General features: G+C 42.0%; 1 protein-coding gene across 1 annotated transcript; it reads right to left on the bottom strand.

Annotated features, from left to right (window-relative positions):
- Positions 1 to 8,750: 8,750 nt before the first annotated feature.
- On the bottom strand, positions 8,751 to 14,620 carry LOC112847002 (uncharacterized). The gene is made up of 2 exons (XM_025907591.1): positions 14,113 to 14,620; positions 8,751 to 13,935 (listed from the first exon to the last, which is right to left on the bottom strand). Exon 2 carries the CDS (start codon positions 12,957 to 12,959, stop codon positions 8,751 to 8,753), a length of 4,209 nt encoding a protein of 1,402 aa, XP_025763376.1. The 5' UTR covers positions 12,960 to 13,935; positions 14,113 to 14,620.
- Between the last annotated feature and the right edge of the window lie 1,443 nt (positions 14,621 to 16,063).

Here is a 16,063-nt window from a genome sequence, read left to right on the forward strand (position 1 = left end):
TGAACATCACACACACATGAGAGAGAGAACTATCAAAATCAAACAGAAAGTAACACACAATGAGGCCCAGACTACGACACGGGCTAAAGATAGACTGACGGACATGACTGACATGGGAACCAGAACTAGAAATGTATTAACTAGAAAAGGCAGGGAAACCTTTCAGAACACAGACCTGGAGACGCAAGTAGGAAGACACTGATGACAGGACATGAAGAGGAGACTGGGAGAGACTGGGCATGAAAGGGAACTAATATAGAAAAACAAAAATGAAGAGTAAGAAATACAAATAACAAAAAAAGGACCAGGAAATACAGAAAACTAATGCAGAACTAGAAGTTAAATTATCTCAAATTTCCAAAGAATAAGTCCAGAACAGAAACTCAAAATACTCCGTACCCAGGACCACGACACTAAAAACAATCGTTTCCATCTCCAGAAGACTGCTACGGACCCAGTAACAGAGGTTTTGTCATCAGTGAGCGCACGGGTCTATGTAAACATCAGTGTGCTTGCAAAATTTCTGATGAGTGCACAGAGACATCTGTGGAAACTACAGTACAATGCACCAACTACACATGTGCCCCAGGCAGCAGATATTAAAGAGGTATAAACAGAATGACTGCTCACCAATCCCAGTAGTCATCTAACCCTAACCCTACTCACTAACATAGTACACACTTCTTAGACCAGCTGCATCACAAACCAAGCAGTAATTTAATTTTTGTTGGTAATTCCATTAAAATGCTCCAAAAATTAACCAACAGTATACACAGTCAGGTGGTGAGACTTGCTAGCACAGCCAGGACTGTTAGCTTCTTTGTCAAACGGGCACACTGTATATCCGATTATCATAAAAGCAAACAACAGCTTTTACCAAACATGAGGACTGCACATTTAAATATCTGGCTTTGGCTTTTCCATTGATGTGATTCAGGTTCACAAACATTGTATGTTATTTATCAATATCAAATGAAAAATGGGCAAATGGACACTAAAGAGTGTTGTAAAGAAAGATTAATGATGCATGCATGCATGTGCAAAATGATCATAGACAAACATGCAGGAAGCACACCTGTTAACCTTTTCTAAATTAGAGTTGTCAAAGGGGCACAGACAGCCCATCATGATCACTCAAAAAATATAGATAAACAGATAGATAGATAGATAGATAGAGAGAGAGAGAGAGAGAGAGAGAGAGAGAGAGAGAGATGTCTGTGTGTATGTTTAGAAAACAAATTTATTAGAGAGAGAGGGAGAGATGAAATATCATGCAGACATATATTATGTATTGTATATATTTTCTTTTCTATTACTGATATAGAAGCAGGTCTTATTCATTTTGGTACAGTTGTTGTTGGGTTTCTTCACAGTTGCACTGCAGCATGTTACAGGAAGACTATTCCAGAGTTTGGGTGCAGCAATTGCAAAAGCTCAGTCCCCTCTAGTCTTTCGTTGGGGCCTTTGTTGCACTAAGAGCAGTTGGTTAGAGGATCTGAGCGTCTCTTGGGGCTATACACGTCGTGAAGGTCTGTTAGGTAACTGGGCGCCAGGTTATTTATATACAAAAGGATTTTAAAAACGATACAGTATTTAACAAGGAGCCAGTGTAGATTGGCTAGAACAGGGGTGATGTGATCATGCCTTCTGGTGCCAATTAAGAGCTGTGCTGCGGCATTTTGAACTAATTTCAAACGCTGGAAGAGAGAGAATTGGAGGCCCATGTAAAGAGAATTGCAATAGTCTAGTCTCGAAGTAATTGAGAATGAGTCCCAAGGGCAGCACAAAGAAAATAACGTAGGACTTAGCACCGAGCCCTGGGGCACACCACAACGGAAAGGGGCAGAGGAGGAGGAGTATTTCCCCATTGTGACGGAGAAAGACCTATCAGATAAGTATGATTTAAACCATGAAAGGATATTACCTTTAAGTCCGACTACATGTTCTAGCCTTGCCAGAAGAATATTGTGATCAACCGTATCGAAAGCCGATGCTAAGTCTAATAAAACTAAGACCAATGAGTGCCCTGAATCAGCAGTTAAAAGGAGGTCATTAAAAACTATTATTAGTGCTGTCTCGGTACTGTGATGCGGTTTAAACCCAGACTGGAATTTTTCACTGATTCCATTAGTCTCTAAAAAGGTCAGCAATTGATGAAGGACTATTTTCTCCAAGATTTTGGCCATAAAAGGAAGTTTAGAGATCGGCCTATAGCTTGAAAGAAGATTAGGATCAAGGTTACTTTTCTTGATAACAGGTTGCACAACAGCATGTTTGAAGACAGTCGGAATGCAGCCTGATAACAGTGATGAGTTCATTAGGAGTAAGATACAGGGTCCAATGATGTTCAGAGCATCCTTAATAATGTGGGAACGAAGAATGTCGTGGCGGGAGTTAGAACTTTTCAATTTGTTTATTATTTCCTTAAGAGTCGGGAGAGTCACAGGTTCAAACTGTTGAAAGACTGTTGAGCATTCAGAAATTTGAGTTTGGTTTGTTGCTGATGGATTTGGGGCCCTTAGTGCTGAGATTTTATCTATAAAATAATTTTGGAATTTTTCACAGAGAGCTGGGGAGGCCTCTGTCAAAGTGGCAGAGGATGGGTTAATCACTGAATTAAAAATCCTAAACAGGACTATGTCACGACTTCAGCTCAGCATTCAATCACATCATCCCGGAGATCCTGGTCCAGAAACTGTCTCACCTGGGACTTTCCACTCCCATTTGCCTCTGGATCAAGGACTTCCTGACAAATAGACCACAGTCTGTTAGACTCGGCCCCCACCTGTCCAGCACCATCACACTCAGCACGGGGTCTCCACAAGGATGTGTTCTGAGTCCCCTCTTGTTTACGCTCTACACATCCGACTGCTCCCCTACCCATCTCTCAAACACCATCATAAAGTTCGCGGATGACACCACAGTGGTTGGACTCATCTCAAGGGGGGATGAGTCGGACTACAGAGATGAGGTCAACAGACTGACTGAGTGGTGTTCAGTTAACAACCTCCAACTGAACACCACGAAAACTAAAGAACTTATCTTGGACTTCAGGAAGGGCAGAGCAGACCCGGCCCCACTTTACATTCACGGGAACTGTGTGGAGAGGTTACACTCCATGAGGTTTCTGGGCGTGCAGATCTCTGATGATCTCTCCTGGACTGCAAATACCACGGTGGTGGTAAAAAAGGCCCAGTAGCGTCTCCACTTTCTGAGAGTGCTCAGGAGGAACAACCTGGAGGAGAGGCTGCTGGTAACATTCTACAGAGCCACCATATCTCTATGGTGGCTCTGTCCTAACGTACGGCATAACAACATGGTATGCAGGGTGCTCAGCTGCAGACAGGAAAGTACTGCAGAGGGTCATCAACATAGCCCAGAAGATCACTGGCTGCTCTCTGCCCAGCCTGGAGGTCATTGCAAACTCTCGGTACCTCAGCAGAGCTGGCAATATCATCAAGGACTATTCTCACCCCAGTAATCAACTGTTTGAACTATTACCGTCAGGCCGACGGTACAGGTCACATAAAACCAGGACAAACAGATTTAGGGATAGCTTCTTTCCCAGAGCTATTACCGTAGTAAATAAGCACAAAAACAATTGAACCTGCTTAACTATACCATATTGTCACTGTCACTATATTATGCTGCTATCCATACTAGCATTATATTAATGCTGTTATCCTGTATATATCGTACTTACTATTGTTTGAGTACTTACGATTGTTTTATTGTACTTTTTATATTTTACATTTATATTTATTATTGCATTTTGCACCAAGAGAGTGGCACTCCAATTTCGTTGTACCCTGTACAATGACAATAAAGGCTATTCTATTCTATTCTTCTATTCTTTATTTCTGTCTCTTGAGCTCCACCTTTTTGCCACTTCATCCACACTAAACTCTTTTCTGCAAGCTGTGGGAATGCAGAGCAGAGGTAGGGGAGGGTCCGGTTGTGTTAAGAGATTTAATTGGGAAATACAGTGTCGATAATGAGGATAAATGAAAGGGCTGCTGTCAGGGCTTGTAGGGTTGGTGCACAGCTGCCCTTCAACCCACCCAAAAGTGTGCTTGCCCACCAGGCAAAGAGGGTTTTCTTGTTTTTGTTTTTTACAGTGGATCCGCATCTAAAAAGAAAAAAAAAACATCTTCTGAGAATTAACAAAACTTTAAATGTTATATTTATGTAGCACCCAACTCAAGTAGCTCTGGATTAACCCTCGGTTAAAGTGGTGATAGTACTATGAGCGGGGCCCTGGGTACGTTACTTAATCTTATTGGTAAACAGGAGAAACGATAACTAACCAGTTTTAACCTTTTTACTTAGAAATCTTAATGTTGGCGGTGCCTCCACTTAGTGAAAATAATGAGTTCTGTTTAATCTTCACCAAGAATAATGAATTTATCTAACATGTTAAACCTCTTTTTTACCTTTTAGTAACCCTTATCACTTATAAACTCTGTAAATAATAATTATGACACACACAAAACTTTAAATTCAAATTGTAAGATTTTGTCAAAATAAAATATGAATAAAATAAATACAATATTCCAAGTATTGAAGTGTTTCCTTACAATTCAATTGAAGGTTTTTTCCCTCTTCACAATTCACAGTCAATGTCTCAGAAACAACACATTTATCCAAAATATTCCCATTGAGTTCAGTTCAAAATTTGTAACCTTTGTGAGCTCATTCACTGAAACCGTTGCAGGCCTGATCGTTGCTCGGGCTCGTTGGACCAGAAAACACAAATGGCCGCTTCACTTGGTAAACAAGCGGAAAACAAAACGCACGTGCTCAGGTCTACTCACGAATCCTTTGGGCTAAGTGCAAGGGCAAGCTGAGGGGCAGGCTCGGTTGGTGACCATGCGGCCTCCACTCGGCAACGTGGTCGGAATTAGCGGTATACCCGGGCTGCTGAGTACACTGGGACAAACACACGGAAATCCTATCCACAGCAGAAGGGTCCAGAGAATTCCTCTCGGTCCACTGTGCATTAGAAATTACTATTTAGTTCCATAGAGTAATCTGTAGCTTACATACTCGGCATACATAGCTATTACAGGCGCTAAAATGCTAACATGCTAACTCGCGATTAGCATCATACATTTTAAGTACTTATACTTTCCGTTTAAGCTCAATGCTAACTCCATATTCAGTACTCACTCATCACAGGGTAAAACAGTCCATAACAGGCACGTAGACTCTGCATCCACGGCTATTATTTTACTTTTCTCCTGTTAGCTCTGGTACACAACCTCCTCCGGTAGCGTGCTGCTGCCGACTCTCACTAGCTTAGTTAGTGTTTTTTTTCCTTCCGCCTCACTTAGATCCCCACCTCCCCTACATCTGATTGGACAATAGGTTTACATCAACCAATGGGATAAAAGAAAATACAAGATTGACAACCCAAAATGAACTTGTAAAAGAAATTGCAGCAAATACAAAGTTTTCCTTGTTTCACATTAGATAACAACCCTTTGGTTTTCTTGTAACTTATAACTCCATGAACACTTAAATTATGATTGACTTCTATTTATTGTGATTTTAAACACGTCTTTAATGCATTTGAACTCTTTTATGTCTTTTTAAACACATATATGAAATATTTACAATAAAGTCTTTACACAACAACATTTATATCCTTTTAACCTGTAGGGTCTTAAATAGATATTTGAGACCAGGTTACACCCTCCCCGTCTAAAACATTTAGATGTCCTCATCTAACGCAGGATTTTAGACTTAGGCTCAGAGTAGTGCCTTGGGTGTTTAGAGTGTTTTACATGATGGTTTTTATCTCTGGTACTACTGAGGTTCAACTGTATCACCATGCCTTGGTGTACAATAGTCACAGGTTCCTCAGACTGCGTTCCAGGTTTGTCATAAGTCAAACGGATTACTGGTTTCACCTCTCGCTTTGACTTTCGAGTTTTAGGTCTTGTGGGAGTCCTCAACTCGACCTCTGCATCTGCAGCCGTATCACTGGTATCTCCTTCCACATTTGATGGCTGGCATTCCTCTTCATGGGAGCTTTCAGAAGGTCCTTCCTCCAATTCCGGTTCACTTTCAGATGAGGGGGAATTATCAGATAGAATAGGTTCTGTGTTAGATCTGTCGGGTCTGACTTCATGTCTCTGAATATGGTCACTGGTAATGGTGGGGTACTTGTAGACATACTCGTTCTCAGACTCGGAGTCTGGCAAGACATCAGATAATCGATCTTCTTGGTCCCGTATCTGACGTCTGTTGGCATGACGTCTGGTAACTGGTGTTCTTACTCTTTCAGGTGAAACTGAGTTATCTGCGATTCTGACAAGATAACCGATTGGTAGCAGATGGTCTCTGTGTAGAGTTTTGACACCTCCAGATCCTTGTTCCGGTTTTACCTTGTACACAGGTAGGTTCGGCAGTTGTGCGATGACAATGTAAGGTATTGACTTCCATCGGTCTTTCAGTTTGTGTTTACCAGTAAGGCCAACATTTCTTATCAGGACTCTGTCTCCTTCTTGTAATGGCTGATCTCTTACTCTTTGGTCATAACGTGACTTGTTCCTCAAATGATTCTTTGTTGCATTCTCAGCAGCTAGATGGTATGCTTGCTTGAGTTCTTTCCTCATCTTGTCGACGTACTGCAGGTGAGTCATCTCCGCGTCATCTTCAAGAACAGCACCAAAGCAAATGTCAATGGGTAATCTGGCATTACGTCCAAACATTAAATAGTATGGCGAATATCCAGTAGACTCATTTTTTGAGCAGTTATAGGCATGTACTAACTGGCTGATGTGCTGACTCCAGTTTTGTTTCTGTACATTTTCAAGAGTTCCAAGCATTGATAGCAAGGTTCTGTTGAAACGTTCCGGCTGAGCATCTCCCTGCGGATGATATGGTGAAGTACGTGATTTTCGGATACCTAGCATAGACAAGAGCTCTTTGATAAGGCGGCTTTCAAAGTCTCGACCTTGATCTGAGTGTATCCGGGCAGGTAATCCGTAATGCATAAAGTACTTCTCCCATAATACTTTTGCAACTGTAACTGACTTTTGGTCTTTTGTAGGGAATGCTTGGGCGTACCTTGTGTAATGATCGGTCACTACTAATACATTAGCAACTCCTTTGTTATCTGGTTCAATCTGAAGAAAGTCAATACAGACTAGATCTAAAGGACCGTTGCTAGTGATTTGACTGAGTGGGGACGACCGTTGTGGGAGAGTTTTGCGAGAGACACAACGTCCACACGTTTTGATATACTGGTCCACATCAGCATTCATGCGTGGCCAATAGAAACGGTCTTTGAGGAGTTCTGTTGTCTTCTCGACTCCTAGATGTCCACATTCATCATGTAGTGATCTCATTACACTTGTTCTGTATCGATCTGGTAAAACCAGTTGTTTGTGAACTGTGCCATTGGCCAGTTTTCTCTGTCGATATAGTATTTTGTCTCTCAGTTCAAGTTTCCTGCTCTCACGACTAGGGATGCAACGATACCAATTTTTTCAAACCGATCCGATACCGATACTTGGATCTGAGTACTTGCCGATACCGAGTACAAAAACCGATACTTCTACCACACACAAGTTAAACTTAACCAGTAGTAAAGAAACGACCCCAGACAACTCTTTAACCCAAACGAAACGTTCACTGAACGTAAGGGCAGAGACAAATACTGTACAACACATCCCTTTTTTAAACTCAAATGATATTCCAATTCCTTAACCAAATGAAATACACTGTATAAATGACATAATTCCCTTTCAAATTATATTAAACAACCCAACTTATATTATCACCTTTTGGTAAGTGACTCACTAATATACACTCCAAAACACGTTATATAAATCCACTTAACACACAATATTCACACATCGGCTCCACACACTCACATTCACACTTGTTGCAGGCCTGTTAGCTGCTCACGCCGGACGATGGAGAAAAATCCTCTTCTCCCCAGTAAGAGCACAAAAGTCTGACTTACAGTTCCGTTGCCCGGTAGATCGCCGTTCACCAGTCCCACACTAAATCCACTCCCTGCGGACCCGATGCTGTCTCTGCTACAGCACGTTAGCGAGTCACTGTCCAGCTCTCCGACAGTCCATAGCGGCTGCCTCCGTGGCAAGCCAAGCAGTCCGGGCTAGCCTTTAGCCTCGGCGATCGTAGCTGGAAACAGTTTTCCACGGTGGTGCGACCATTGAAACAAAAAGTCACTTCACCCACACTCTGTTGTGAAGCTCCCACACGGTCAGCTTTCTAGTCACACACTCTTTTGTGCTGGTTAACCTCAGTAAAACTAGCCGAGTCTCTCACTTTGGTTCAGCTAACCTCGTGCATCTCTCCATGCCGTTCTCTTCTCCTCCTCCATTGCAACAGATACACAGGTCCCGTTTTATGCTACCTTCACGGGCCTCCAGAAAATTAGAACTCTGAAAAATATTTTAACTCCCTTCAGAGTTACATACCATAAAATAATACTTTTATGATTAACATAACAGTTTGATTGCTCTAATTACCTGTATTTACCTTGTGACATATTACAGGGCAAATTACATTTAGGGTAGAGTTACATCACATAACATCAACTGTGAACACCTTATGTTACCGTGGCGTTTAAGTCCATGGGAATTATGAGTATTCCCATCCGGGCTACATTAGTATCGGTTCATGGTATCGGTTAACTTTTACGAGTACGAGTACGCACACATTTTACAGTATCGGCCCCGATACCCGATACCAGTATCGGTATCGGTGCATCCCTACTCACGACTTAACAAAGACATGTCAGGTGGTGCATTTTTGGTTGTGATAAGTTGCTTTCCAGTTTGGATGGCTTGTTTGACTGGTCCAATGACTGGGTCCAGATCTTGAGCAACTTGTAAGTCTGTAGGAGTCAACTGATCTTCCAAAGTTGCTTTTAGGCTTACTGGAAGGACATAAGCTTCTGGAATCACGGATGTAGGAACTCCAAGTTGGTCTACTAGCCTGACAGGGGACTTAGTAGCTTCATAGATAGATTCCTTTTTACAGATGGCTTTTATGGCAGATTGTGGAACATCTGTCCATTCAGTGTCATTGGTGTGTTGTCGGGACAATAGATCTGCATCTATGTTGTGACGACCAGGACGATATTGGATGTTGAAATCGTACGTGGCTAAAGCTGCAAGCCAACGATGTCCAACAGCATTTAGCTTTGCAGTTGTCAACACGTAGGTTAGGGGATTGTTGTCGGTTCTAACCGTGAACTTAGCTCCATAAAGATAGTCATGAAATTTATCCACGACTGCCCACTTTAGTGCTAAGAACTCAAGTTGATGGACCGGATAGTTTCGTTCTGAGTCACTGATCCTTCGGCTAGCAAAAGCAACAGGCTTAAGGCCCTCAGGGTACTCTTGATTGAGCACGGCACCTAAACCGTTCAGGCTAGCGTCCACATGTAGGACATAAGGTTTGGTGGAGTCTGCGAATGCCAGAACAGGGGCATTGGTCAGACATTCAATGATTTTTCTGAATGCGGCTTGACAGGACTGGTCCCATCGCTCTTTGAACGGCTCAGAAGGTTTGAGGTAGGTTTTGGTTGGGTCTTTGGTTTGAGCTCGCTTGTTTTTCTGAGTAGGTGGATAACCTTTGGTAAGCTCAGTTAATGGGCGGACAATGCTTGAATAATTTGCAATAAATCTGCGGTAATACCCACAGAAACCAAGGAATGAGCGAAGGGTTTTCAGATCGGTTGGCTCTGGCCAGTTCCTGACAACCTCTACTTTTTCGGGATCGGTGGCTATACCATCTTTTGAGACAATATGACCAACATATTTCACTTGGGACTGACAGAACTGACATTTGTCAAGTGACACTTTCAGACCAAACTCCTCAAGGCGATCTAAGACTTTAAGGAGACGTTGCTCATGCTCTTCGAGTGTTCTACCAAAGACGATTATGTCATCAAGGTACACTAGGACTTGGAGAAGGTGCATATCACCCACGGCCTTTTCCATGAGCCGCTGAAAAGTGGCTGGGGCTCCTGTGATGCCTTGTGGCATTCGTTCAAATTGATAGAACCCCAGGGGGCAGATAAATGCAGTCTTTTCTTTATCTTGCTCGGACATGGCAATTTGGTAGTACCCACTCCTAAGATCGAGGACGGAGAACCATTTACTGCCTGTAAGACAATCTAAGGCGTCATCAATACGAGGGATGGTATACTGGTCGGGGATCGTACGACTGTTCAAGGTTCTGTAGTCGATGCAGATTCTGATGGAGCCATTCTTTTTTCGCACTACAACAATAGGTGATGCGAATGGGCTTCGAGACTCTTTGATAATGCCTGCAGCTAACAACTGCTGTAGGTGTTGTCGTACATCATCAATATCAGCCGGAGCTAAACGACGTGAACGCTCTCTGAAGGGGGTGGAGTTGCTAAGGCGGATGTTATGTTCTACGTCTTTAGCTAATCCAACATCCCATTCATCTAGAGAGAAAACATTACGTCTCTGCGCTAGCTTTTGCTGTAGTCTTTTCTTCCACTCTGTAGGAGCAGGAGAGTCACCAAAATCAAAGAGCTCGGGAGCTACGGTACTAGCTTCAGACTCTAAAGCTTTAGGGTCGGTGACTACGTCCACTGCATGCATCTCGGCAATAACTGTGCCGACTTGGATAGAGGTAGGTTTCTCTGACTCATTCTGTAATAGAACGATGAAACTGTTCTCATCCATGTCACTTTCACGGAGAACACCTGGCTGGACCAACACGCCGGATGGGAGTTGGGGCATGGCAGGTGCTTCAACCAAAATAACATCTTGGAGTTTAGTTCTTTTCTGCTCTACTTTACACGTGGCATAACATTTTTTCCCGGGAGCAATGGTAAGTGGCCCTGGACCTTGCCATTTCACTTGCCCTATGGGATCGTTGGCTGCATGGGACGTTAAGGACTGAGTTTGGATTTTGTCATAAACTGCCTGTATTCTCATGGAGCTGACTTTGTTCTCACTGCCGCTATCTCTGCACAGCTGAAATAGGCGACTGAACAGAAAAGCGTTGGTACCAACCACTACAGGGGTTTCATGACCTTGTGGGGGCTCAGGACAGACGAGAGCGAGGACGTTAAGAGGACCCTTGACACCTGCTACATCCTCAGGGAACTCTATCTCTACTACGACATACCCATGGTAAGGATAGGACTCAGCTGATAGGCCCCAGATGGCTAGATTGGAAATGGGCTGTATAGGGACTGTTGGTATGTTGGCTCTATACCAATCCTCAAAGATAATGGTCACTGTTGACCCTGAATCCATAAGACCATGGCATGAGATGTTGTTGACCTTGATAGGAGCTATGGATGATGGACCAATAAGACCTTCCGGTATGTTGACACTTTGAGTTGGAACATTGGTAGTATTAACTCGAGCAACACACTGATCTTGAGCGTCGGTACTTTGACTTTGTCCATGTGGGCTTCCATGCACTTGATGAATAAGCTTTTTGATTACCTTTTGAGCATTTTCCAGAGCTGTACATTTGTTTGCAAAATGGCCATTTTCTCCACATCTGTAGCAGAAATTATCTGACTCTTTACTACTCTTTGACTTAAAGGTAGATGACTTTGGACTGAAGTCTGCTTTGAACTTAGAATAGTGGCCTCTCTCTTTTGCATAATGTTGTGGCTTTACTGACATTATACTTAACTGTGTTTTCAGCTCTTTGACTTCTTTTCTTAACTGTTGCACTTCGTTGCTTGTGTCTGATTTCTCTTTTTTCTTTTCTCTGGACATCTTTTTGTAGCTTGACTCTGTAGAATGAGACTGCTTGTTGAGCTCTTTCAGCTTTTCTTTTAGCACCTGAATTTCGGACTGAAAATCATGTTGCTGACAGTCTTTGGAGTCTGTTTCACTTGTTACTTGCACTGCATGCACATGCTGTCTCTGTGCTGGTTTTTTGAGTTTTTGTCTTGCGGCTTCACGCTCCTCTTCTTCTCGAATTTCTTTCAGTAGGCTTAAAAATGTTGGAGGATCACTTCGCTTATCTCTTAGACCTAGCTGAAGCAGCATGAAGTCTGACTCAGTGGCACCTTTAATGAGTTGCTCTAGCCTTGCTTTGTTGACTTCATCCACTTGTAGGCCTCCTTTCTGCACTACCTTGTTCAGTGATCTTTCCAGTCTCAGTAAGAAGTTAGACAAGCACTCACCTTGTCTTTGATGCATAGCTCTGAATGTGAGATACAATTCTTCACCGGATTCTGAGGTTCCAAAGGTACTTTCCAATGCCTGTAAGTAATCCATATGGTTTGCCATGGGATTAGACATGCGCACTGCTTGAATGATCTCCAGCGCTGGCCCTTTGAGACTCTCAATAATCCTTCTGCGTTTCTCCTTATCTGAGCACTCATACTCATCAGTCATGAACTTTACTTGTTCTAACCAGCTGTCCAAATTGTCTTCACCAGGTGGAGTAGGGTGGACTCCAGAGAAGATTCTAAAACGACGGTATAAATTGCTTTCATGGGGCTTGGACTGCAAAACATCACCTACCGCCCGAATGATTGACTCAGGGTTGCTGTTCCACGAGGTGCTAGGATCACATAGTCTTTTAACATCCTCCAATGTTTTCCCTTCATCACGTAGAAATCTGTCCAACTTCTCGGTGAATAGGTCGGAGTTTGTTTCTTGTTCTGCAACAACTATTTTCCATTTACTTCCTTCTTTAAAGGAGATCACCTCTGGCGGAACTTTGGTAGGATCGACTTCTTCACGGCATTCACATAACATGGTCAGGGTTTGATTATTGGCATCAAACATTTTTCCTCTTACTCTTACCTTGCCCAAGGTTTTTACTTGTTCGAGTGTTTCTTCTACTGTGGATATTTCCTCCTCTTCAGACACTCCAATAACTAGAATGGCATGTGCCTGATCAAGCCCTTCACCTCTGCACCAATTTGCAAGATTTGGTTGTGAAACATTGCTTTTAGTGGCCATAGTTTTAACAAGTTACTTTACGTAGGGGGAAGAAAAGAAATTAATTGAAGTTACTTTTTAGGACCAGTGTTACTCTTAGATACTTTTGAGATTACAGCAGATTTACTTATAACTTAAAATTGATATAAAACAACAAAACAATCCCAGCGGTGCCTCCAAATGTGTAGCACCCAACTCAAGTAGCTCTGGATTAACCCTCGGTTAAAGTGGTGATAGTACTATGAGCGGGGCCCTGGGTACGTTACTTAATCTTATTGGTAAACAGGAGAAACGATAACTAACCAGTTTTAACCTTTTTACTTAGAAATCTTAATGTTGGCGGTGCCTCCACTTAGTGAAAATAATGAGTTCTGTTTAATCTTCACCAAGAATAATGAATTTATCTAACATGTTAAACCTCTTTTTTACCTTTTAGTAACCCTTATCACTTATAAACTCTGTAAATAATAATTATGACACACACAAAACTTTAAATTCAAATTGTAAGATTTTGTCAAAATAAAATATGAATAAAATAAATAAAAAAAATACAATATTCCAAGTATTGAAGTGTTTCCTTACAATTCAATTGAAGGTTTTTTCCCTCTTCACAATTCACAGTCAATGTCTCAGAAACAACACATTTATCCAAAATATTCCCATTGAGTTCAGTTCAAAATTTGTAACCTGTGTGAGCTCATTCACTGAAACCGTTGCAGGCCTGATCGTTGCTCGGGCTCGTTGGACCAGAAAACACAAATGGCCGCTTCACTTGGTAAACAAGCGGAAAACAAAACGCACGTGCTCAGGTCTACTCACGAATCCTTTGGGCTAAGTGCAAGGGCAAGCTGAGGGGCAGGCTCGGTTGGTGACCATGCGGCCTCCACTCGGCAACGTGGTCGGAATTAGCGGTATACCCGGGCTGCTGAGTACACTGGGACAAACACACGGAAATCCTATCCACAGCAGAAGGGTCCAGAGAATTCCTCTCGGTCCACTGTGCATTAGAAATTACTATTTAGTTCCATAGAGTAATCTGTAGCTTACATACTCGGCATACATAGCTATTACAGGCGCTAAAATGCTAACATGCTAACTCGCGATTAGCATCATACATTTTAAGTACTTATACTTTCCGTTTAAGCTCAATGCTAACTCCATATTCAGTACTCACTCATCACAGGGTAAAACAGTCCATAACAGGCACGTAGACTCTGCATCCACGGCTATTATTTTACTTTTCTCCTGTTAGCTCTGGTACACAACCTCCTCCGGTAGCGTGCTGCTGCCGACTCTCACTAGCTTAGTTAGTGTTTTTTTTCCTTCCGCCTCACTTAGATCCCCACCTCCCCTACATCTGATTGGACAATAGGTTTACATCAACCAATGGGATAAAAGAAAATACAAGATTGACAACCCAAAATGAACTTGTAAAAGAAATTGCAGCAAATACAAAGTTTTCCTTGTTTCACATTAGATAACAACCCTTTGGTTTTCTTGTAACTTATAACTCCATGAACACTTAAATTATGATTGACTTCTATTTATTGTGATTTTAAACACGTCTTTAATGCATTTGAACTCTTTTATGTCTTTTTAAACACATATATGAAATATTTACAATAAAGTCTTTACACAACAACATTTATATCCTTTTAACCTGTAGGGTCTTAAATAGATATTTGAGACCAGGTTACATTTATATTACAGGATACTACAGGCAAAGAGCTACTAGAACGTCTTCTGTAATTTTACACATTTATCATGTAGTGACGCTGGTCCAACCCATTTAAGACCAAAGTGAACTGTATGTGATCCATAGCATAAATTGAAATTGATGTCCCCAATCTAGATGTTCACAGTGTTCACAATTTGACTACATTAGCCAAAAACCTGGCTTCTCTTGGAAAGCACTGGAATAACTGACCTTTCCTTTCTAACATTTCGTATTAAAAAATGAAATAACTTTAAAGTGGGGAAAATAATTACTTGATCTCCTGCTGGATTTGTAAGTTTGCTCACTTTCAAAGAAATGAACAGTCTCTAATTCTTATGGTAGTTTCATTTTACTGGAAAGTGACAGCATCTAAACTTAAAATCCAGAAAAAATGCATTACATGAGAGTTATAAATTAATTTGTATGTCACTGCATCAAATGAATATTTGATCCTGTACAACCCAGCCAGAATTCTCCCACGGATTGGCTGTGTGTCCATGTGACCTACAGATTGCAATCAATCGATCGATTACAAACACTCCTGATCTAAACTCTATATAAAGCACAGAATTACTTACTCCCATTCAGCCTCTCCACCACCATGAGCAAGAATACAGAGCTGTCAAAGGACATCAGGGCTTGTAGATTGCAGACCTACACAAGGCTGGGATGGGCTACAGGAGAAGGTGACAACTCACCAAGAGCACTGTCTATAGCACACTTTGCTACGAGGGCAATCCAAAAAGTAATAATATTTTAAAGGTTGAAGAATTATTTATTTTCTACTTAAACACCATTTCAGTTGATGCATTTTTGTAGATGCTGTGGCAGTTTTCGAATGCCCATGTCATACCAGCTCGCCACTATGTCCTTCAGGAAGCGTTGAGCAATCAACTCATTGCTGTTTGTTCGTCGTGAACTTCAGAACGACCAGCTGTAAACTCTACGCCACTTGCAAACGTTTTTGACGTCTATGCACGATTGTCCATACATTGTCAATTGATGATGAATTTAAACCGGTTTTAAACCTTTTGCGTTCAAAAATCGAATAACTCCGCGAACTTTGCACTGTTGGTGCATTTTCATAGGGTTGCCAAGCCATGATTGAGCATCTCAGTGAAGCTGTGCATGCTTGTTTGGGAGTGGAGGAAGCACCAATCACAACAGTGCGGCCAACAGCCGTACAAACAGTTTCTCTACGTCCCCACAGATTTGGACCCCTTACTTTTGGGATTGCCCTCGCATAATGGATTAAAATCTTTCATTGCTTTCAAGGTGCCAAAGCTCAAGAAGGCACATGTACACGTCAGTTTTAAGTTAGCCCTGTAAATGATTTGCAAAAGTCTTGGGAGAAAGTGCTGTGGTCAGATGAACCCCAAAATTCAGCCCTTTGGCATCAACTCAAACC

Source organism: Oreochromis niloticus, linkage group LG5, assembly GCF_001858045.2.
Source record: "Oreochromis niloticus isolate F11D_XX linkage group LG5, O_niloticus_UMD_NMBU, whole genome shotgun sequence".
In the NCBI taxonomy this organism is placed as follows: domain Eukaryota; kingdom Metazoa; phylum Chordata; class Actinopteri; order Cichliformes; family Cichlidae; genus Oreochromis; species Oreochromis niloticus.

What these genes read in the sequence shown, in the direction of transcription:
- LOC112847002 (XM_025907591.1), bottom strand. Translation starts at nt 12,959, where the DNA reads ATGGCCACTAAAAGCAATGTTTCACAACCAAATCTTGCAAATTGGTGC.